The 24,842-nt window shown below is 42.3% G+C and overlaps 1 protein-coding gene across 9 annotated transcripts in view; it reads left to right on the top strand.

Annotated features, from left to right (window-relative positions):
- adnpb (activity-dependent neuroprotector homeobox b) overlaps positions 1–10,002 on the top strand; it is a 30,868-nt gene extending 20,866 nt beyond the window's left edge. For all 9 annotated transcript variants that reach the window (XM_072514723.1, XM_072514727.1, XM_072514725.1 and 6 more), the window contains 2 exons: positions 174–266; positions 5,310–10,002. In XM_072514723.1, coding sequence (XP_072370824.1) covers positions 174–266; positions 5,310–9,020 — 3,804 coding nt within the window. In that variant the 3' untranslated portion in view covers positions 9,021–10,002. The remainder of the gene's footprint in view (positions 1–173; positions 267–5,309) is intronic.
- Positions 10,003–24,842: the final 14,840 nt, after the last annotated feature.

A 24,842-nucleotide genomic window follows, 5' to 3' on the forward strand; every position in this document is an offset into this window, starting at 1 on the left:
TGAAGTGATTTTGATCTTATAATTTTTGTATCCCCTGTGGGAGGAGAGGAATGAAGAAAATGAAAATTAATTGCTCAAATACAAAGTTCCAGCGGAATGCATTTTTAAAAAACTTAATCGCTACACATTAAAAATTGATTATTAAATTTATACAAGTAAAACTATTCTTTCAGGATTTCAAACAGTTTGAACCAAATGACTTCTACCTGAAGAACACTACGTGGGACGATGTCTCACTTTGGGACCCTTCATCTACAAAGCTACAGGTTAGTTTATTTTCTGTGCTCAGGTGTTTTGATTCTTATTTTCAATTTCTTTAATGCTTCATCGTTCAAGAGTTATATCTAACTAACTTAATTGGTAAAAATATTTTCTTACTTTTCATCCATTATGCATGTCTCTTAACTATAATTAGTGATTTGATTAGTTGAAACTGAAATCACGAGCAAATCTGCAGCAGTGCTGCCAGTTCAAAACATTGAGATTACTTCTGTGGTGGAGTACAGATTTTATGTAGCATTGAGCCATTAGCTGCCCTTCATATGTTTCTTGCTAGTTTCATACTATTGCTAAATGTACTGATGTTTTTTTTTTTCAAGTTTGTAGTTTCCAAAACAAAAAGAACATTATGTTGAAGGAACATGTATGTATTAAGAACATAATAAATAGTTCAAGCAGGTCATTTGGCCCTACAAGCCTGCTTTGCCATTCAACAAGATCTAATTTACCCTAAATATATCTTTCTACAATATCTTGATATCTATGATCTTGATTTCCTTAGTATCCAAAAATGTGTTGACCTTTGTCTTAAATATACTCGACAACTGAGCATCCACAGATCCGAGGTAGAGATTTCCAAAGATTCACAACCTTGAGTAAAAAAAATAAATCTCCTTTATCACCTAAATGGCTGACTTCTTATTCTAAAACTGTGACCCCGTCAAGTTCCATAAGAATTTTATATGTTTCAATTAGATCACCCCTCATTCTTCACAACTCCAGGAAATGTGGGCCTAATCTACTCAATCTTTCCTCCATAGAACAATCCAGTCATCCCAGGAACTAATCTAGTGAACCTTCTTGCATTTCCTCTGGGGCACGTATGTCCTTCCTTGGGTAAGGAGACTGCACACAGTGCTCCAAGTGTAGCCTCACCAATGCCCTGTATAATTGTAGTAAGACTTCTTTACTCCTCCAATCTGTGGCCTCTTTTTGTCCTCCTCGCCGCTTTGCTACCTAACTTGTGTTATCAGCAGGCTTGGATATGTTACATTCAGTTACCTGATCTAAGTAATTAATATAAATTGTAAATAGTTGAGGCCCGTAAAATGCTCCTTGCAGTGTTTATTAAATACAGCTGAAATGTCCTCATTTATTCCTATTCTCTTTCTGTTCCTCAACCAATCTTCAATCCATGCAATACCATGAGTTATAATTTTGTGTAATAATCTATGTGGCACCTCTTCAACTGCTTTTTGAAAATCCAAATACACTAACTACATCTGCTGGTCCTCTGTATCTATCTTGCAACAGTAATTCCTCACCTCATGTTATAGTTGAGCTCCTGGAAAGTGCAACCGTTAATTAAACAAATCAGATTTTCAAGTTAGGCTCTGTAGGACCTTGCTTTCCCAAATTTAAGGTATAATTTACTGTGCATTGTTGAATTACAATATTTGAAAACAAATCTAAACTAAAATGCGTTTTGAAATATAAAAGGAATGTGCTAACACTTTCGACTCTCCTCCCCTATCCTGCTCGTTGATCGTCTCATCACTGACACTTTCAGCATTCGCCATGAATCCTCACTTGGGAGGATGAGTGGTACAAGGCAGGAAGCAACCTACAGAATGAGAGCAGCTTTGAGTTGTGGAGATGAGCCACAATCTAGAGAGATGACCAACTGGGCGCAATAGAGACTGCTCCAAAATGGTCCTAATCAGGTCACGGGTCTCTGCATCACACCTGGCATGGTATTATGTTGATGCAAATCAACAATACTAAATGTGATTACAAGCCCCATAAAAATCACAATGTTAAGTAAAATGGCTTAGACTTAAAGCAAACTTAATGTAGTTGCACCCTCAAAAAAAACCTCTTCACAAGTTTGTAAAACATAATTTCCCGATCGTACATGGCTTGTTGACTCTGCTTAATCACATTATGCTTATCTAAGTACCTTGTCACCACACCTATTAGTGGATGCTAACATTGTGCCATCTACTTATGTTTGGCTAACAGGCCTCTGGTTCCTTATTTTCTGGCTCCCTTCTTAAATAAGTGGGATCATGTTTGCTTTCTTCCAATCTTTGGAAACTGTTCTAGAATCTAAGGAATCCTGGAAGATCAAAATCAATGAAACTTCTATAATTGTACCCACCTCTTTTAAAACCCTAGCATGTAGGTCCAAGGGTTTTGTCCATCGTAGTCCCATTAGTTTCTCAAGTACTATTTCTTGTACTGATTTCTGTGTATTCTTCAATCTCGCTAGATCATTGATTCCTCATTATTTCCAAATAGTTTTTGTGACTTCCTTGGTGAAGACATGTACAAAGTATTTGTTTCACATCTCTGCAATTTCAGAGTTTTACATTATAAATTTGTTTGTCTCTCTTTGTAATGGGCATCTGTTTACTTTCACTAATCTCTTCCTGTTTATATATTTAGTGTCATTTGTGGTACAGACAGAAGTCATTTGACTCATTGAATGCTTCTGACACCCTGTGGAGCAATCCAAGTCGGTCTTGTTTGGCCCCATCAAATTTATTTCCTGCAACTGCCCATCTACTTTTTGAAATCATTCATTGTTTCTGCATCCAGCACCCTCTGGGGCAGAGAGTTCCAAGTCATTACCACTCACTACATTTTAAAAAGTTCTTCCTTGCTTTCCCCCTGCATCTATTGCCCAAAGTTTTAAATTTGTATTCCTTAATCCTTGTACATCAGCTAATTGAAGAGTTTTTCTCTTTGTCCACCTTATCTAAACCTCTCATAATCTTGTACATCTTTGTCAAATCTTCCCCAATCTCATTTGTTTTAAGACCGACTAGGCCAGCCTTTCCAACCGAACCTTGAAACTATCCTTGGGTCTGGTATTTCCTCCTCTTGCACCCTCTTGACTTCACAACTTTCCTAAAATATGGTGACCAGAACTGGATGCTGTAATCTTATTTGTAGACCAACCACAGGTTCCACATAATTTACCTGCCTTTGGAAACCTAATTATTTATGATGCCCGAGGTCCTATAAGCTTTGCTAACTGCTCTCACTATGTCCTGCTGCCTGCTAAGATTTATGCACATACACTCCCAGGTCCCTCTGTTCCCGCACACTATTTAGATTTGTGCCATTATATTGCCCTTCACATCCCTTCTCACGTTTCTCCATATGAAATTCCGCCTGCCAAGCCTGGTAACCTAACTAGATCATGTTTCAAGCTGTTTGTATCATCCTCATTTTGCCACTCCTCCAAGTTTGGTATTCGATAATCCAAAAAAAACTGTTACTGGCACCAACTTTTGGGGAACACCAATGTCTTAACACCCTCCAGTGTGAATGATGACCATCTGTTACAACTCTCTGCTTTTTGCCCTTAGCCAATTTTTTAATCTCATTGGACAATAGCCCTCCTATCCCGCAAGCCTCCGTTTTGGTAACCAGCCTTTTATGTTGTAACTTGTCAAACACTTTCTTAAAATCCATATAGTCAGGGCAGCATGATGGCACAGTGGTTAGCACTGTTGCCTACGGCGCTGCGGACCCAGATTTGAATCCCGGCCCTGGGTCACTGTCCGTGTGGAGTTTGCACATTCTCCCCGTGTCTGCGTGGGTTTCACCCCCGCAACCCAAAGATGTGCAGGGTAGGTGGTTTGCCGTTGCTAAATTGCCACTTAATTGGAAAAAAAAATAATTGTGCACTAAAAAATTATGTTTAAAAAAAATCCATATAGACAACATTCACTGCTCATCAACCTTCTGTTCATCAAAAAATTCAATTAAATTAGTGACATACAACCTGCCTTTAACAAATCTGTGCTGACTATCGTAATTTACTCACACCTTTACAGCGCCTGTTGATTTTTCTTTTCTTCCTAGTTAAGGATTCCAAAGCTTGCCCACCACTTCTAGACTAACTGGCCTGTAGTTGCAAGGACAGTTTGACTGTTTTGCATCCTTTCTTGAATAAGTGGGTCACATTTATCATTCTCCAATACTCTGGCATTTCCTCCCAGGGAAAGATGGAAATGTTACGGCAGGCCATTCTGCCATCGCCACGTCCCTTAACATCCTAGGGTGCAAACCCATCTGGGACCAGGTGACTTCTGTCCTAAGCATAGCCTAGGATTACTTCCCTTACTGCTTCCCTTTTCTGTTTTTACACTCATTGTCTATATGATCTCTGCTTTTGCCAATTATTGTCGGATTTCTCTTCTCAAATGTTAAAGCAACATTGGCAATGTTATGTCACCTTTGTCTACTCTTATTCTCTTTTCTCCCTTGCTGAATTCTAAAATCCCCAGGCTTGCTACTTTTTATTTAGTTCTTTTAATTTAATAATGTTAATTCCACTTCGTAACAGTGGACCAAATTCAACCTGTGCAGAGATGTGCTGTCAAATTTTAATGTAATGTATTCACACTTTGAACAGATACAAAGCTTTGGTTAACAAAAATCAAATTTGTTAATTGGTCATAAATATTGTGCATTTTTTTAACAATTGAGATTAAACTAAACTAAAGTATTGTTATAGAATGTGACATGGGTTGCTGGGTCAAAATGCTGGAACTCCCTCCCTGACTACTGTGGTTAGCTCAGTTGGTTAGATGGCTAGCATGTGGATGAGAATACCACTTACTGCAACAGTTCAAGAAGGCAGCTCACCACCATCTCACGTACAATTGGAACTGGGCACTTTGCAGCAATGATCATGTACCAAGATCATTTTTTTTTTTAAATGCAGCATCTTAATGCTAATGCACAGTAAAATGTAGCTGAAATTATTTTTTCAGTTGTTTCAAGCTTTTACACTAGGTGCAATTTAAACATAATTAATAAATGTGAAAACATATCCTATCCCAGTGTAGGAACTGAGACCATATTACAGGTAAATAAGATGCATGTAATCCCCTTTAGAATTTTTTTCAGTGTATTTGATATTCAAGAATATTCTATGCATGGCATTTTTGGGTGAATATGGCCGACAGCCAATCGATGGGTGTCTTTTGTTTTAATCATAATAGAGACAAAATTAGGTTATTTGTGCCTGTTTAGATTGAACAATAATAACTACTGTTGTTTTACATTTTCAGGATTATCGTACAAAACCGTTTTGTTGTAGTGCTTGTCCTTTTGCATCCAAATTTTTTTCTGCCTACAAGAGCCACTTCAGGAATGTGCATAGTGAAGATTTTGAAAACAAAATCCTGATAAATTGCCCTTATTGTCCATACAATGCTGACAGAAAGACCCTAGAGACCCATATAAAGATCTTTCATGTTCCTCTGTGGAAAGTACCTAGTGGAGGCAAGAATGCACACAATGAAAAGTCAAAGCAGGATGGCAATCTTAAACTGAAACATGCTGACAGTGTGGAGCAGGCAGTCTATTACTGCAAGAAGTGTACCTACCGAGATCCTCTATATGATGTTGTCAGGAAACATATTTACAGGGAACATTTTCAACACGTGGCAGCACCTTATGTGGCAAGAACAGGAGACAAGTCTGTGAATGGCACATTTTCTGCCCCTAATGGACGAGAGGATGGGACTGTACATTGCAAACGTTGTCTTTTCATACCTAAGACATACGAGGCCTTGGTGCAGCATGTTATTGAAGATCATGAACGAATAGGATACCAAGTAACAGCAATGATAGGGCATACTAATGTGGTAGTACCACGATCAAAGCCCTTGATGCTGATAGCACCAAAGCCACATGATAAGCCTTCTCTAGCTGCAGCAAATTATCAGAGTATTAAAACTTCAATGCACCAGAGTATGAGTCGTGTGTCCATGTCTAAAAGTGCACAGAATTCTGCAGTTAATCTTATGTCCAGCACCAGTCGCCTGCCACCAAAATATGCCATTTCATCAATGGCACACAACTATCCGTTGGGACAACAAATTAGACTTCCACTGCCAGGTGGTTTGCCGGTTTCTCTTCAGCAGCGATCACAAACAGTAAAACAACTTATCTCTGGTGGAAATGGAAGGCAGTATGGAGTTGGTGAGCAGAGGCGGCAATCTCAGATGCAGTATAATGTTCAGTCAGGAAGCTTGACTGGTAACAGTCAACTATCAATGAAACAGTCGCAGTACAGTATTTCTCAAGCACAAAGGATGCAAGGATTGCCCACTTCAGCAGTAAAGTCATTAACTTCTCCAGCAGGCCTCCCTAATTCTGCTACACAGAGCTCTGCATTAGCTGGTTCTGCTGCTCAGAAATGGAAGATCTGCACAATGTGTAATGAGCTTTTCCCAGAAAGTGTGTATAGCATACACTTTGAAACGGAGCATAAAGCTGAAAAGATCCAGGCTGTGGCGAATTACATTCAGAAAATCAATAGTTTCACAAGCAAGTGTCTCTACTGCAACCGTTATTTACCCAGTGAAACACTGCTTAATCATATGTTAATACATGGACTGTCATGTCCCTACTGTCGTTCCACTTTCAATGATGTTGAAAAGATGGCTGAACATGTACGAATCCTTCACATTGATGAAGAAGTGGGACCTAAGACCGAGTCAACGTTAACTTTTGATTTGTCTACACAGAAGGGTAGTCGCAGTAATATACAACTCCTTGTAACTACATACAGTATTTCTGAGAGTGCCTCAATGGAGAATGCAAACTATCGACCCCAGAGTCAGAATTTAACATTCAGAAAACCAGAAGGGCAGTTGCAGCAGCCGAAACCACAGGTTAAATCGAAAATAAAGCCAGATTTGAATTCTATACCTCAAACCCAAATACCCTATAAAAATGATGTGGGGAAAACCCTTTGCCCATTGTGCTTCTCTATTTTGAAGGGCCCAATATCAGATGCTTTGGCCCACCATCTAAGGGAACGACATCAGGTGATACAAACCATTCATCCAGTGGAGAAAAAACTCACCTATAAATGCATTCATTGTTTGGGCGTCTACACAAGCAACATGACGGCCTCTACTATAACATTGCATTTGGTACACTGTAGAGGTGTGGGTAAAGCACAAAATGGTCAAGATCGGAGTCTTACTCATGCCAAGACAACACACTCACCAAGTGTAATGCCCATGAAACGTGAATATGAATATGGAGACTTTGCTTTAATGAAAAAAAGGAAATTGGATGGTGAGGAGACTGTTCAGACGTTTACCTTGGGAGAGGATAAACCGGAAGAGCCAGTTGTTTTAGCTATTGACCCCAAGGGCTATGAGGATGAGTCCTATGAGGCAAGAAAAATGTTCCTCACAAACTACTTTAACAAGCAACCCTACCCAAACAGAAGGGAAATTGAAAAGTTGGCAGCTGGCCTATGGTTATGGAAATCAGATATTGCCTCACATTTCAGCAATAAGAGGAAGAAATGTGTTCGAGATTGTGAGAAGTATCGGCCTAAGGTGTTACTTGGATTTAACATGATGGAGTTGCGAAAGGTAAAGCACAATATGGACTTTGGACCTACGTGGAATATGTTAAATAGCAAAGAAGTAGATGGCAAAGATTCTGCCAGTTTGAAACCAAACTCAAAAAAAATGAATCAGAAGCCAGAAAAAGAAAGAAGAGTTTTGAGTCTGGGGTCAGAAAAGAGAGAGGGAACTGTTTTAGATTTGAGCTCCCAAATGGAAGAAAATTCATGTCCAATCTCAGAAAAGGTGGAAGGAAGTGCTTTGAGCCAGAGCTCTCAAAAAATGGAGGGAAGTGCTTTAGATTTGAGCACTCAGATGGAAGAAAGTCCTTCAAACATGAGCTCAGAGATGGAAGGGGCACCATTAGATTTGAGTGCTCAAATGGTAGAGCAAAGTCCTTCAATCAAGAGTGCTGAGATGGTCGAGGAAAGTCCTTCACATTTGAGCTCTGAAATGGTTGAGGAAAGTCCTTCGAATATGAGCTCTGACATGGTGGAGGGAAGTGTTTTAGATTTGAGTGCTCAAATGGTGGAGAAAAGTCCTTCAAATATGAGCTCTGAGATGATGGAAGGAAGCCCTTCAAACATGAGCTCTGAAATGGTGGAGGCAAGTCCTTCAAATATGAGTCCGAATATGGTGGAGGAAAGTGCTTCAAATATGAGTCCAGATAATGTGGAGGAGAATGTTTCTAATACTTGTGCAAGTGAAGATTTGCCATCGACTGAAACTGAAATGGGTGGTTTTCAGTCTAGAGAAGAAACTTCTGTAATGGTTCCCGAAGAGTTAAATAGTGAATTGCAAAAACCTGCATTTACAAAACCAACAAGACTGGACCTGAAGAATGATGAATCAAATATGGAAGAAGAACCATATCCTGAGCCATCTTCAGAATCTAAAGATAAAGAATCAGAAAGTGAGGATTCTGAAGTATTCTCAGAATGTAAAGATGGTGTTTCTCCAGTTGAGGATGGGCTACCATCTCCACAAGCATCTGATCAGGAGGATGTTTCAGCTGAACTCAAACAAGAATTTTGGATCAAACGACCATGGACAGATGATGCATCCCAAAGTGAAGAAGAGCAGGAGCCCACACTGCCTTCTGAAACAAAAGCTGCATTAGAACCTGCGACACAGAGCTGGGCAGAAGGACCAGCTGAATGGAGTGGAGAGCCATTTCAAAATGAGGAGGAAAAATGGGCCAAAGAACAGCCTGAATGGAAGAATGTTTCACCAGATAATGAGGAGAGTTTATCCAATCCATTATTGGAGTGGCAAGGTAACACAGCAGAAAGTGAAGGCGAGGAGCTTGATCAGCTCCTTGATCAGTCAAATGATGCTCTTTCAGATAATGTGGCAGAACCTGTTTGTGGCTCATCCTCTGGTGTTGGCCTAAGTAGTCAGCCTGCATAGAAATTTGACTTGTTTTGGAGTCTCTTGCTGTGAAATGTGTGCAGTATCTTAAAATGAAAGGAGCCAGTGTATAAAATTTGAAGGACTATTCAGAGGTACAGAATTACAGACAGAGGAGGTTATAAAATGCAGCAGGTTTAGTTGCATTTTGCCTTTGGGTTGCTTTACAGTTGTACAAAAGTGGCATATTGTAATTTACTTTCTAAATGTTTTCTCATTTACCCAAGGTAGTGAAAGGCCAACATGTACTTACTGGTTACCAGTGTACTGTACTATAGATTTCAAGACCTTAAGTTTGTTTTATTCATTTACTCGGTCTGCGTAGCTGGAATGTATATTTCTACAGTCTTTTAGAGCCATTCTAAGTGAAGCTTATCGTATAGGTCTTGTGTACTTGTTCTAGATTTACTGTATGATTCACCTTTTTTTAGTGATATCCTTGCTGTTAAATAAATGCAGCATTTAGTTCACTTGATAACTGCTTGAAGGAGGTTGTGCTGTAGTGTCTGTCAACATTATTATAAACTAGTTTTTATTGCACATATCCTTATACAACTTTGGTAGCATTTGGCCAGTAGCTTACTGAACATAACTGGCCTTCTGTAATATGGCAAATTGCTGTTTAATGTATCCTTTGCTCCAATATTGATGGTTACTGGCATTTCAAATGTTAATGCATTTTTAAAGTCTCCCTTCAACCTAAATTACTTACAGAACTAGAAATGAAATTCATAATATGCTGATTTCGCTAACTTGTGTTTTGGATCAGCACACATGAATTGGGTAAAACATGGCAAATATTTAGAAATGCTGGGTTTTTGCCTATTTCAAGGTTACATGTTAGGGATAAACACCATGGTGGTGTTTGTATACATTGTATCATCTATGTAATAGTGTCTGTGTAGTAAATTTCATTTTTGTGATCTTTATTTTCCTTTGTACTTTTCATTTACACTTCTGGAAAATAAAATGCTTTATCGTACTTAACTGTGTATCATATTTACGTGCATTTTACATTGCAACTCGAAATAGAAGTTTTTTAAACAAATGCACCTCCCCTTAAGATGTTTTCACAAAGATTTCTTTAACTTTCAGAATAAATGCTGTTTTGTCTAAGTGTAAGACCCTGTTTTTTTTTTTTAATTTGGAAATGCTTTATAATAAAGTTGCAAATTAAGCCTTTTTGATGCAACAAATGGGCAGGAATGACATTCTACTTGCCTTTGATTTTGGTATCTTTATTTACTTCAGCATTCCTAATCTGTTACAAATTATGCAATTGTAAGTGTTGAATGCGCATGTTGAGAATTAATAGGTTATAAATTGTATACTCCTATAATTTGCTGTATAATTGAATGCTGTAGCAGTTTATAACTTTGAAGTTAAATGCCATGCATTCTACCAATTCTGTCACTTAATCATACTTCATAAGTGCATCACCGTTTGAAAATTACCACTAATTCTACTCTGAGGGAAACTTCTCTTGTAATTTGAAGGTTTCCTGCAACTGGGATGTGCTAACCTTAACCTGCAGCTTTATTTCACACTATGTAGATCATTAGGATCATTTTTGGTTGACCCTTTCTCTTGTCCAGTCTAATACCAAGTTTATTTAGACTAGATTATTTTTGATTTCTTGAAGTTTTGTGCAGGATTCTGACAAACTTCATAGTTCAATATCACACCACTGGTGCACTGCAAAGTGAGGTTTGAAACTGCTTAGTTGGCATTTCTAGAATGCTGCAAGGAGAAGAAAGTATATTTTTGAATAAAATATTTCTAAAAATACTGATTACATGAATAGATATGGTTCTTGCTGAGACCGGATTTCCAAATTAAATTCTAACATTTACAAAAAGGTTATAACTTTTAAAACTTAAATATTAATCATCTAGTAATATGTGGTTTTAATGATTTTTAATTATGGTGTACAAAGTACTGTGATTTAAAAATTGATCGCAAATGTATGCAAATGTGTGTGCTTATACTTATTTGAGAAACTGAACAGACTTGGAAAAATCTAGACTCCTTTATGCTGCAGAGCAGGATATTTTTATAGAACCATAGAATAGAATTCCTATGGTGCAGAAAGAGGCCATTTGGCTCATCGAGTCTGCACCAACCTCCTGAAAGAGTACCTGACCTCTGCCCAGTCCCTGACCTAACCTGCACAATAAGGGTAATTTTTTAGCATAGCCAAACCACCTAACCTGCACATTTTTGGACTGTGGGAGGAAACACACACGCTGGGAGAACCCAAGGCTGAAATTGAACCCAGGTTCCTGGGATTGTGAGACAACAGTGCAAACCACTGTGCTCATCTATGATATGGGCAGTCCGAAACTTTAAAACACAGAATTCTTGGAAAGTAGGTTGTAAGATTGAAGTTGATCATAATCAAAAATAATGCATGATGTGCACAAATAATTCTCAATTTGGAGACTCTTGCCACAGCTTTGTCAATCCGAGCCAGTCAATACCATGCCTGAAGACTGGCGCAAACATCTGTCAAGTTCACTACAGGATAAGCCATGTTGGAGTGTCGGGGAGGCTTGTGATCACACAAACAACACACCACTATTGGAACATCCAGTGGCCTGCTTGACTACTGAATAGGCAGTGTCGCAAAGAGAAATATGCACTGCTTTTGGGAAAGTGAGGAAGTGAAATTAATTGGAGAGCTCTTTCATAGCAGTGATATTGACAATGGGTCCAGTACTTTATGATTCTATGAAGGAGTTTCTGAGGAGAAGTGCATGTGAAATGATGTGCAAAAGCTTATGCAATTTGCCTACATGAGTTTGTTGGTTCTCAGAGAAAATAACTAGCCATATTTTGCTTTTGTGTGAGCTATTTTAATGTTAGCATGTTACTAATCATTAACAACTCATCAATATTGAAAATAGACCAAATACATCTCTTTGCATAAGTAGAGTACTTCTGAAATTGATTTAAATGTTGTCTAAAGCAGGGAAAGCTATTATTACATTGTTTTTGTGAGGATCAGAATCAACGTAGGAGGAGGTAACTAGAAGGGTGCCTTGAGGATCAGTGCTGGGGCTGTTAATGTTTCTTATACACAATTGACTTGGAAGTAGAAACATAAAACTGTCAGAATTTTACAGTGTTGCTAGCTAGGAACAGCTGCAAATAACAGAATAGACCAGGATAATTAGTCACCGGGTTAATGGTGTGAAGTGAAGAGTGGCAGATGCTGTTTAGTATGGATACATCCAAAGACGTGATGTTGAAAAAGGTAAGAATGCACTGTAAAATTAATGAAATCCTGCAGAACACAATAGATAATTGGAGGGTGTGGTATTTTGATTATTGATGCTGTCAACACTGCAGCAACAGTAAAGAGAGCAAATAGGAAATAGAAACAGGCATCATCTGTGGAGAAATAATTTGCATCTCTGGTTGATGACCTCCCATTGGAACAAATAGCATGTTACCCTGCATATTTAACAAAGTACAAATATCACTGGTTTGTCAAGAGCAGGGGTCTGGAGTGCAGTGTACAATTCGTGATCGTCGTGAAAAAAGGTTGGTAAGATATTGAAAAGAGACTGCAAAGAGAAACTGAAACTCTTGCAGTTCTGGTGCCAAAATACATCTTGGAAGAGTCTCCTCCAAGGCCTATAAATGGGCACACAAATTTCCATGGGTGAATTCTTCAACCTTTTCTGAAGTTTTGACTGGAAAAAAACTGCATACTCCTGTGTCAAATGCTGCAAGAACACTTAACAAATTGGAGGATAACAACACATTTCAATGCTAAATAGAGGGGGAGGGGGGTGTTAGCAACATATCAGGCAGTGTCTTTGGATAAAAACGGGTAATAGTTCAGGTCAATGAATGTTCATCAGACATGGCAGCAAAAGCAGTTGACCAGAACTTGGTAAAACATGCAGCCTTTATCTTTGACAATTTGGGTGCCATATCTGCGGGAGTTGTTAGTTTGGGTTTTTTACTAGAGCAAATGCTAATCAAAGTTGTGGAATTGTCTTATCAAAATGCTTGAATGGGAGGTTTTCCTGAAGAATGGAGAAACCTGCTGCTGGTGAGTCACAACACGTGTACAAGTCAAATTGGGTGTCCTTTGCATCCCTTATGCCCCTGGTAGGACACTGCATGTGATCTGAAATTGTTATTAAGTCAACAGTCCATATCCAGTCCTTGAGATCCTGGCACTGTCTGACTTGGTAGGAGGAGCTGAGGTGCATAGAGTTTCACAAGATATCGGTTGCTAACTAGAAGTAGCGTTTTCGTGAAGTCCTTCACCAAAAAGTCATTTTCTCCTTTACAAGTTGATCGTTTCCCCTGCTATGAACCCATTTTGCTCCCTCCGCTCCAATGGGTGCTTTGCAGAGCGCAACTGGCTTAGCCATCTATTGTCCAATCTAGCCAGACCATATTAAACATTAGACATTAACTGACGAGCAACAGTAACTCCCAGCATCTTTTCCTTAAACTTCATTTGCACCAATAAATGCAAGGAGCCCTTGGTTTTATATATATCTTGAGATCATGCCTCTTGCAATGTGACCTGTTTATATAATGCTGTGGTATTCACAAGAAAAATAAAGAGGGCCAACTGGATCATTTAAATTGGGCTGTAAGTTGAATTTCAAAAATACTTAATAACCGTACAAAGTACATCAAGTGTGATCTAACCCAAAGTTCAACAAACATTGAGCATTACTTATCTACTTTTCATTCTATGCTGCACCTTTGTGGCAATTCATTTTAACTTTTGGCAATGAATGGTCTTTATAAATGTTAATTACCAATATTCTCAATACTTCACGGCTATCTCTTTAGCACTCCTAATATATTCGCTAAACAAAAATATTTGCCATTAGAAAGCATGCACTCGATGCCTAACCTGTAATTTTTACATTAAAAATCTGGGGGCTGTCTTGACTGAACTAACTTGCTCACCACTGACCACTTCCAACCCCTCGCTGTGAGCAAGGACTTGGGAGAGGGGCTGTGAAGTGGGAGGGTGGTCAAGTGGGTTGCATGGGTGAACAACAGTGTTGTAGTGCCTTTAATGAAACATCTCAAGTATTTCACAGGAGCATTATGAACAAAAACATGCTTAAAACCCAAAAGGTTACAAGGATCGTGAAGCCTCACTTTCACGTTCTATATTTGTACTGAAAATCAAGATCAAGCGAGCTGTTTCCATTCTGTTTTAAGGAGTGTGGGAAACCATGGATTTGGAAACAGGGGTGGCGCTTTTAAATTATGTTGCATGACCAGGAGCCAAAGTAGGTTGCAAAGTTCAGGAACCTCTTGCAAGATTTGGGGGGGCAGTTTTGGAAGACTTTCCATTTACAGGTGAAAACACTAGTATTGAAATAATTAAAGCTAGAGATAACTAGTATGAATGAAGGTTTCAGTAGCTGGTGGGCCATTTTAACAGCTAGAAATAAGTGGTCCACTTTTAGTGTAAAATTGCTGCCAGGAAGAGGGATGGAATCATCAACCAGAGAATAGAATTTGGGGACTGAAAAATCACTTTTTAACACATATTTCCAAAGTGCTCTCGGGTCTCATCCTCGTACTCTGTAGAAGCCCATCTTGTCTATCCATGATTCAACTTTCCATCCTGCAAATGTTTCCTCTACATATCACCCCTACTTCAAAAGCCATGCTCCAAATTCTCGAATCATCTATATTGGAATCCTTTTCCAAACCTTTGTGACCTCCTGACTTTACTCTTCCAATGCTAACCTGGCTAGCTCCCCCCTCTAAACTTCAACGCTTGCAAAGTTCTGCTGCATCGCTCCTATCCTGTAACCAGTCTCATTCACCCTTCACTACCTGTCCTTGCTGACTTGCATTATTCAAGCTCCCTCAACTCCAATTTTAAATTGTATTTGTATAAATCATTGCATAGTAATGATTCTCTAGAACTATGGAAATCCTGCTCCATAACCAGCCCACCCCCAAGACCTCTACCCTCCTAGTTATTTGATTCACTAATATACTGGTCCCATGGGTGTAGTTCAAGTGAAGGCCAACCTAACAGTTCGGTCTTTTATGTATCCCTTTATACTTTTACATTTAAAAGTCATCAGTCGCCACTTGTGATCCATCCACAACCATTGTTTCATTTATTATTAGATCACTCCTGACTACATTCCCACTTTAACTAAAATATCAGCTTTACGAATGATCAGAAAAGCATAGGCTCGGATGGGCTAGAAGTGCTTATATTATAAACTTGCATCATTATAAATGAAAATTACACTTCTAGTGGCAGCCATGGAATGAGTGGTTGCAGACACGACGGCTCTCACTCGAAGGTGTTGATTTTGGCCTTTCTCAGCTGTGTTGTGTAGATTCAGCAGAAAGTGGAAGGAAAATTCAGACCTGGCTAAGGAGGAGACTCGTGGAGTAGTGCCAATTGTGAAAATGGTGGAGGGAGAAGGGTCATTGGCCGTGGGAAAGCCTCAACTGGGGCGATTGATGAGCTTCACCAATTTCGGCAGCAAAGGAAAGAGGCCCGTAGTGACTGGTCCAAGTCGATTGAGGGTATAATGGCATCTCTGTGGGACTCTGGATTGGGTGGAAAAGTGCCATGATGATGGGATTGGGGGGGGGGGGGGGGAAACGATTCGGGAGATGGAAAAGGTGGTGTCTGACCAGAGTGACCGAATTATGTCTTTGGAGGTGGAGATCCTGGGGAAATCTGCAAGTCGCTGTGATCAAAGGTGGAGGAGCAGAAGAATGGCCCAGATGACAGAACTTGCGGATTGTGGGTCTGCTGGAGGGAAAATGTGCCACAAAAGCATGCTTCAAGGATGCAGGGCAGGTTGGTGGAGGTGGTATTGGACAAGGCCCCAGGTGTGACCGGGCCATAGGTCCTTGAGGCAGAAGCCGAGAGCAAGAAACGCCACGGGCAGTGATTGTGCAGATGTACAATGAACAAGGAGAAGATTCTGAAGTGGGCCAGGGAGAAACCAGTTTGGACTGGGAGGGCAATCAAATCCGGATCTACCAGGTCATTGGCATAATACTGATGAAAAGACGAGTGGGTTTCAACAAGGCCAATGCAGTCTTGTACAGACGACCGATTCGGTTCGGGGTGTTGTACCCGATCAGACTCTGGATAACTCAATACAGCCGAGAATATTATTTTTAGAGACCCCGGATTTTATCAGGGGCCATAAGATGGGAGAGAGCTATGGGGTGGTACGGGATGGAAGAATTAAATCCGTGAAAGTTGGAATTTGCTGTAGTTCTGGGTTGTCACTTGGAGGAGATCTTTGAAGTTGTAAGTTTGTAACAAGTAATCACTTTAACCCAAACCCCCTGGAGGAAGTCTTATTTGTGCATTTTGGTGTTTTTTTCATGAGGCGTGTGTTCTAAGGGACCGTTTGGGTTGTTAAGATGGTTTTGAATTTTTTTAGGGAGGTTGGGGGCCTGTCGCCCAGGTTAAGGTGGGGTTAGAAGGGGGAGTGGGTAAGGGGGTCTTTGGATGGGAGGCACAATGTTGGTGAATAGGAGTGTGGTTGGGGAGAAGGCGTGATGTTTGAGGGGGGGATTGCAACATGCCAGGTATGGAGGATAGGAGGGGCAGCACGGTGGTGCAGTGGTTAGTCCTGTTGCCTCACGGCGTCGAGGTCCCAGGTTCGATCCCGGCTCTGGGTCACTGTCCGTGTGGAGTTTGCACATTCTCCCAGTGTTTGCATGGGTTTCGCCCCCACAACCCAAAGATGTGCAAGGTAGGTGGATTGAACATGCTAAATTGGCCCTTAATTGGAAAAAAAAGAATTGGGTACACTAAATCTATTTTTAAAAAGGTATGGAGGATAGGCAGGGAGGCCATCTTGGATGGGCCTGGTTCAGAGTGGGTTTTGGCAAGACAGAGCTGGGGGTGGGGGGGGTTGATGGCAGGCGATAGAGGCAGGGTGAAAATGAAAATCGCTTATTGTCACAAGTAGGCTTCAATGAAGTTACTGTGAAAAGCCCCTAGTCGCCACATTCCGACGCCTGTTCGGGGAGGCTGCTACGGGAATTGAACCGTGCTGCTGGCCGGGTTGGTCTGCTTTAAAAGCCAGCGATTTAGCCCAGTGTGCTAAACCAGCCCCTAAGCCAGTGGAGGCATAAGCCCTAGTAAGAATTGTGACATGGCATGTCCGCGGGCTAAAACCGGTCAAGAGATCGTGCGGTTTTGCATCCCTGAAGAGTTTGAGAGCAGAGGTAATTTCCGTGCAGGAATCGCATCTCCGGGGTAGGATCAGGTTAGGCTGAAGAAGGGACGGGTGGGACAAGTATTTCACTTGGGGTTTGACTCTGAGTGGAGAGGTTGGCCATTTTGGTGAGCAAGAAAACGGGGTTTTTTGAGGCCAAGGAGTTTGTGATAGTGAGTGGGGTGCGGGAGGTGACACTGGTGGTGTTGGTCAACGTGTATGCACCTGATGGGGACGATGCTGGATTTGTAAAGCGGTTTCTGGGGGTGATTCCAGATTTTAAATTTGTATCGAATTCAATTTTTCCAATTAAGGGGCAATTTGGTGTGGCCAATCGACCTACCCTGCACATCTTTGGGTTGTGGGGGAGAAACTCACGAAAACACGAGGGGAATGTGCAAACTCCACATGGACAGTGGCCCAGAGCCAGGATCGAACCTGGGACCTCGATGCCATGATGCAGCAGGTCTAACCACTGTGCCACCATGCTGCCCCAGGGACTTAGATTTACACCTGCTGATTGAGGGGATTTTAACTGTTATGGAGTCGTAGGTGGACAGGTCAAGCCCCAAGTCGATGGGAAGGTCGAGAATGGCGAAAGAATTGGGAGGGTTTATGGAAAGGATGGGGATGGTGGATCTGGGGAGGTTCAAGGACCCGGGAAGTAGGGAGTATTCCTTCTCTAAAGTGTATAGTGTCTATTCTAAGATTTACTTTTTTCTGGTAAGTCGGATGGGGATAGTAAGAGCGAAATATGTGAGAATTGTGATCTCTGATCACGCGCCGTACTAGTTGGATGTGAGACTTAATTTGGGAAAGCTGCAAAGGCTGGGGTGGAGGTCAGATTCAGGACTCCTAGGAGACGAGGTGTTCAGGAAGAGTGGTGATTAGGAATTATGTGGAGCTAAATTAGAATGGTGATGTGTCGGTGGCCATGTTTTGGGAAGCTTTAATGATGGCGGTCAGAGGTGAGATTATTTTGTTTAAGGTCATAGGGATTGGAAGAGGAGGGAGGGGCACTGCTACCTGTTAGACAAGATAGTTTAGGTAGATAGAAGATACTCGGCAACCCCCAAATGGGTTTTGTGAAGGGTAGGTAGCTCTCCAGTAACATTAGGAGGCTGCTGAATATAATTAGGACTCTTGTCAAGGGGCTGGGCACCGGAGGTTACTGGGTCCATGAATGCAGAGAAGGCTTTTGACTGGGTAGAGTGGAGCTATCTATTTGAAATTCTGGGTAGGTTTGGGTTCGTGCCGGAGTTTGTGGAGTGTGTTTGACTTTTGTATGCATCACCTGTGGCCTGTGTGCATACGAATGAGACGAGTTCAAAGTATTTTGGGTTACATAGGGCAGTGTTTTTCAAACTTTTTTTCCAGGGACCCATTTTTACCAACTGGCCAACCTTCAGGACCCACGCCAGCCGACCTTCTTCGGGACCCACACCGGCCGACCTTCGGGACCCACACCGGCCGACCTTTGTGACCCAACATTTTCTCTTACCTTGATTGCTGCTGACAAAATGGAGGAATCGTAATCGCGCCCAAAGCACATGATGGTGATGTTCCGGGGCCGTGACCTGCTCTCTGCCTCCCTCAGGCAGGAAGATTACATGGAATTTAAAAAAAAATCTTCTGCATCTCCGATTGCTCAAATTCGCGGCCTTCAGCTGTAGCAGCCGGCTTTTATATTCAATTTTTATTTATTTTTTGTAAATTGTAATAATGTTGCGTGGCATGTTTAATCAAAGAGACCCTTGTCATTGTCAGGCTCTTCAGATTCTTCCTGTTTCGTCTTCCTTTTTCTCTTCAGCAGCAACATGGGCAGCGGTGGAAACAACTGCTGCAGCAGCTGGAGCACTGCTACCAGCACCAACGTTGCAGATCAGACTATTAATGTCAATATTAGTCAATGCCTTGGCAAACAGACTAGGCCAGAAAGGCTCAATGGTCACAACAGCTGTTTTAATCAGGGCATTGAGTTTGTCGTCAGTGACAGTGACATCGTCGTGCAGGATGAGCGCATTGTAGATACAGGCGAGTTCCGAGGTGGAGGCCATGGTGCTGATTTCTGCGGGTGGGTCCGATGGTGCTAGTCGCCGGGGCGGGGGGGAAACTCGGCCTTAGCTTCATTCAGAAGAACCGAACACTTCGGAACTGGGCAGAGCGAGCAGCAGCCAGCTTTCAACTATGCCGGCTGCGAGCAGCCTTTTCACCATATAAAAAAAAATGCAGCCGCACTGCGCATGCATGCCCGATCATCGGTAAGCATGACAGATTTGCTTCCCTAAAGGGCATTAAAGTTTTATGGTCATTATTAGACTTTTAATTGCAGATGTTTATTGAATTCAAATTCCACCATGTGCCCTGGTGAGATTCGAATCCATGTCCTCAGAGCATTACCCTGGATCTCTGGTCCAGTGGCAATACCACTATGCCACAACCTCTCCAGGTGGTAAAGATGAATGTGCTGCCAAGGTTCTTGTTTGTCTTTCAGGCCATCCCTCAGGCCTTTTTACGGAGGGTGGAGGCACTGATTTAGGAGTTCATATGGGCGGGGAAGGTACCAAGGTGAAGAGGGCTCTGCTACAAATTCAGAGACAGGGAGGTTGCCGCTCCCGAACCTGATGCTGCAAATGTGGAGAAGGTGAGGCGTTGGAGGGGGGACGGAGTGGAGTGGATTAGGTTGGAGGAGTCCACTGGTGAAGTCGACGATCAGGATATGGAACCAGATGAAACGTGTCAGCTGAGTTTTACTCAACTTTAGCTCTGGCAGGTTAATTGTGCAACTGGCTCAAACCAGTTCCAGAGCAGAGTGCTGACTTGTCTGCACTGAGAGTGCTGGTTGGCTAAGTGAGCGTGCTTTCGGAGTAGGGTGGAACTGGGAGAAGAGGCTACAAGAGAGAGCTGATTGGTACGTAGTGGGTAAGGTCGGTAATCCTTTACAACTTCTATCACTTATGGTTTGAAAATTCGTTTTGTAGTTCATAATCTGCAAGGTCTAGAATGGGTAGAATGGATATAATCTGCTATTACACATCATCTTAAGGTTTAATTTAAAGGGTTACATCATGGCAGGAGATCTTGGTTTGTTCCTCTTGCTTCATGTGGGAGGCTGGGAACATTTCCAGTGACCAGAAACCAACATGTGTGCCGGAAGTGTCTGCAGATGCAGCTCCTCCTGGAAGCCCAGGTTTCGGAGCGGAGAGTGTCATGGACAGCATGTATAGAGAGGTGGTCACACCGCAGGCTCAGACCCCACAGGCAGGGAGGGAATGGGTGAGCACCAGCAGAACAAGAAAGCTAGGCAGGCAGTGCAGGAATCTCCTGTGGCCATTCCCCTGAAAAACAGATATACCACTTTGGATACTGTTGAGGGGAATGATCGGGGGGGGGGAGCAGCAGCAGCCAAATTTGTTGCACGCCAGTTTGTTCTGCTGCAGAGGGGAGGAATGAAAAGTGAGAATGCAATAATTATAGGGGATTCAATTGTAAGGGGATTAGATGGGCATTTCTGTGGCCGCAAAGAAGACTCCAGGATGGTATGTTGCCTCCCTGGTGCTTGGGTCAAGGATGTCTCAGAACGGTTCTAGGACATTCTAGAGGGGGAAGATGAACAGCCAGTGCTCATGGTACACATTGGTACCAACGACTTAGGATGAGGTCCTAAAAGCAGAATATAGGGAGTTAGGAAGAAAGTTGATGTCAGACCTGCAAGGATTACTACCAGTGCCACTTGCTAGTCAGAGTAGATCTAACAGATAAATACGTGACTGGAGAGAGTGTGAGGGGGAGAGTTTCAGATTCTTGGGGCATTGGGACCAGTTCTGGGGGAGGTGGGACCAGTACAAACTGGATGGGTTACACCTAGGCAGGATTGGGACTGATGTCCGAGGGAGAGTATTTGCTAGAGTGGTTGAGGAGGGTTTAAACTAATATGGCAGGGGGATGGGAACCTATGCAAGGAGGAGGAGGAGGAAATAGGGAAAAAAACAAAAGACCCAAAGGGGAATAAGAAAAGTGATAGGTATGATGTGGTAGGCATCACAGAGAGGGGGTTCAGGACTGGCATTTAAACATCCAGGGATTCACAACCTATCGAAAAGACAGAGAGGGGGCGGGGTTGCCTTGTTAATTAGGAATGAAATTAAATCAATAGCACTAAACGACATAGGGTCAGCTGATGTGGAGTCTGTGTGGGTAGCGTTGAGGAACCACAAAGCGAAAAAAACCATAATGGGAGTTATGTACAGGCCTCCTAACAGTGGTCAGGACCAGGGGCACAAAATGCACCATGAAATAGAAAGGGCATGTCAGAAAGGCAAGGTCACAGTGATCATGGGGGACTTCAATATGCAGGTGGACTGGGTAAATAATGTTGCCAGTGGACCCAAAGAAAGGGAATTCATTGAATGTTTACAGGAGGGCTTTTTGGAACAGCTTGTGATGGAGCCCACGAGGGAACAGGCCATTCTGGACTTAGTGTTATGTAATGAGCCAGACTTGATTAAAGATCTTAAAGTAAGGGAGCACTTAGGAGGCAGTGATCATAATATGGTAGAATTCAATCTCCAATTTGAAAGAAAGAAGGTAGAATCAGATGTAGAGGTGTTACAGTTAAATAAAGGTAACTACAGGGGCATGAGGGAGGAACTGACAAATCGACTGGGAGCAGAGCCTAGTGGGAAAGACAGTAGAACAGCAATGGCAGGAGTTTCTGGGAGTAATTGAGGACACAGTACAGAGGTTCATCCCAAAGAAAAGAAAGGTTATCAGAGGGGGTATTAGGCAGCCATGGCTGACCAAGGAAGTCGGAATGCATCAAAGTAAAAGAGAAAGCCTATAATGTGGCAAAGAGTAGTGGGAAGTCAGAAGATTGGAAAGGCTACAAAAACAAACAGAGGATAACAAAGAGATAAATAAGGAAAGAGAGGATCAAATATGAAGGTAGGCTAGCCAGTAACATTAGGAATGATAGTAAAAGTTTCTTTAAATACATTAAAAACAAACGGGAGGCAAAAGTAGACATTGGGCCGCTCCAAAATGAAGCTGGTAATCTAGTGATGGGAGACAAGGAAATAGCCGAGGAACTAAATAAGTACTTTGCGTCAGTCTTCACAGTAGAAGACCTGAGTAAGATCCCAACAATTCAGGAGAGTCAGGGGGCAGAGTTGAATATGGTAGCCATCACAAAGGAGAAAGTGCTAGAGAAACGAAGAGGTCTAAAAATTGATAAATCTCCGGGCCCAGATGGGCTACATCCTAGAGTTCTGAAGGAGATAGCTGAAGAAATAGTGGAGGCGTTAGTTATGATCTTTCAAATGTCACTGGAGTCAGGGAAAGTCCCAGAGGATTGGAAAATCGCTGTTGTAACCCCCCTGTTCAAGAAGGGAACAAGAAAAAAGATAGAAAATTATAGGCCAATTAGCTGTTGCTAACTTTTGGTTGGTTCAATTGGCTCTGTTTTATAACCTTTGCTCTCGAGTCGCCAGGTATCTTTATGATACCGCCACGAGGTTCAAGTCCCAGTAATGATCAATAACCCAATACACCGATTAGTAAGATTCAAAGCACATTTATTATACACAGTATTCGCTACTCATGCACAAATTCTACGTCTAAGCTACTTCTACAACTAACAGGCCTATACTTAACTTTGGACTGGCCCACCAGGTCAGGGGAACAAATGGCCTTTCGTTCGAGTTCTGAGTCTGCGGGATTCGAAGTTGGTACAAATTGGTAGCTAGGAGCGCCTAACTCATAGCGAGCGTTGACTTAAGACTTACGGTCTCTCGGCGGCAACTGCACCGGTCACGGTCAAGGTTAGTTTGCGTTGCTGTGTGACCCGGTCAAGAAGAACAATTTGAACTTGGAGCTTAACTTTTATAGTCCCCAGAGGTTTCCCGCCTTTCGGGGCGGACCCTGTACCTGGTTCTAGGTGATTGGACTTTGTTCCAATCGCTTGGTTCAATTTCTCCAATACTGGAGCGGTTCCCTGATCGATGGGCGGTCTTGAGGTGCTCGTTAACCTCTTTTGTGTTGGCTCCTGCTGGCGCCGGGGAGTCTGGCTTAGCTTTGTTTGTCCTAAATGTTGCGATTGTTCCCGGGGATTGCTTATTAGTATGTAGATGGCTGCTACATTATTATGCTGATGGTCGCTGGTATTGATGCTGTCTGGGCTTTTGCAGAGTTAAATACACAGCAAACCTGCACCTGCTGGTTTCTGCCTGTGTTGGCTGAATTTCCCTTCAGCCTTTGCTGTTCTCCATTTTAAATCGAGAGTTGGCCAACTTAGGTGGCTACCCTCCCTCCTTGTGATCCTAAAGCGAAGCGTGAAGGATCACATAACTGCATTGTCTTCATTCCCTGACCCGGCGAGCACTTCTTCTATGGCCTCTACACTGACCATAACTATGCAAAAACATTTTAACTGACAATTCTAAGGGGCATAATGTCAAACAGGGACATGCATTACAAAACAAGAAAATGGGAACCTCTAGCTATCCTTAATAAACTACACTCCCTCAAATATTTCATCACACTAACTTCCTAAACCATACAAACAAAATCATAGCAGTTTTATACACATTTTCCTGGCTTGGCAGTCAAGCTCAGGATTGTACAATTGCTCATGAACATTTCTTTATTTACAACAAAAAAAAAGCAAACGAATGCTCTTTATTATAGGTGTCAGGGGTCTGGTCGTATCCAAAATAGGGGATCTTATTCTCTATACCGGGGTGCGAGCGCGTTAGGCTCTCCTTCTCCATTTTCTCAGACGGATAGTCTGCACGTTGCAGCAGAGTATCGCCAATACCAATAAGGGTTCTATTACGTAGGACAGGGAATACCAGGTTATAAACCTGTCACACCAAGATGGTGTGGTGTCGCTTGTGACTGGGCTCTGGGTACTGTGGGGAAGGGAATCATTAATGGCTGGGTGGGGGGGGGGGTTGGGGTCAGGGGGTTTGCATTCACGCGCAACCAAATGTCCATCATAACAATGAGCCACGCGGAGGAGGTCCTCTTGGTTCTTCTTTCACTTCTCTTCTCCGGTCCTGGAGCTTCAGCAGTTCTGTGTGATCAAGCATAGTGTCTGTTACTATCTTGGTTTAATATCTCGTATGATAGCCTGTCTGTCCTTTAGTGCCAATTACTCCCTTTATAATTGGTCACTAAGTGTGACTCCCTCATTTCTTTTTCAAAAACCGAATTTCAGGACAAGACACACATACAGATAATGAACCAGTGCGAGCCGTCTCGCAGACTGTGCGGTTTACCATCCAAATGTTTGAGGATGTAAATAGCAGAGGGTTGGCAACCTAAGGGTTACCTGAAACAAAACAAAACAACTTTTTGAAAACAACTTTGCCAAAATTAGGTGCGTATGGGCTGCGACGGGTACAATTTGGATGGAGTCCCCGGGTAGGATGGCGACCAATGCCATGTGTGCCCTACCCAAGCGTAGCTGACCAGAGGGGGGGGTTCCCAGGCAGGGCGGGTCCCAAGCCATTTCTCCACTGCCTGCGCAACCGACAAGAACGGGCAAGAAATGTAGTCATCGTGGGGGGTTGCCGTATTGGTTCTTCCCTCGAACCAGAAGGGCAGTTATGAACGG

This window comes from Scyliorhinus torazame, chromosome 8, assembly GCF_047496885.1.
Source record: "Scyliorhinus torazame isolate Kashiwa2021f chromosome 8, sScyTor2.1, whole genome shotgun sequence".
Taxonomy (NCBI): Eukaryota; Metazoa; Chordata; class Chondrichthyes; order Carcharhiniformes; family Scyliorhinidae; genus Scyliorhinus; species Scyliorhinus torazame.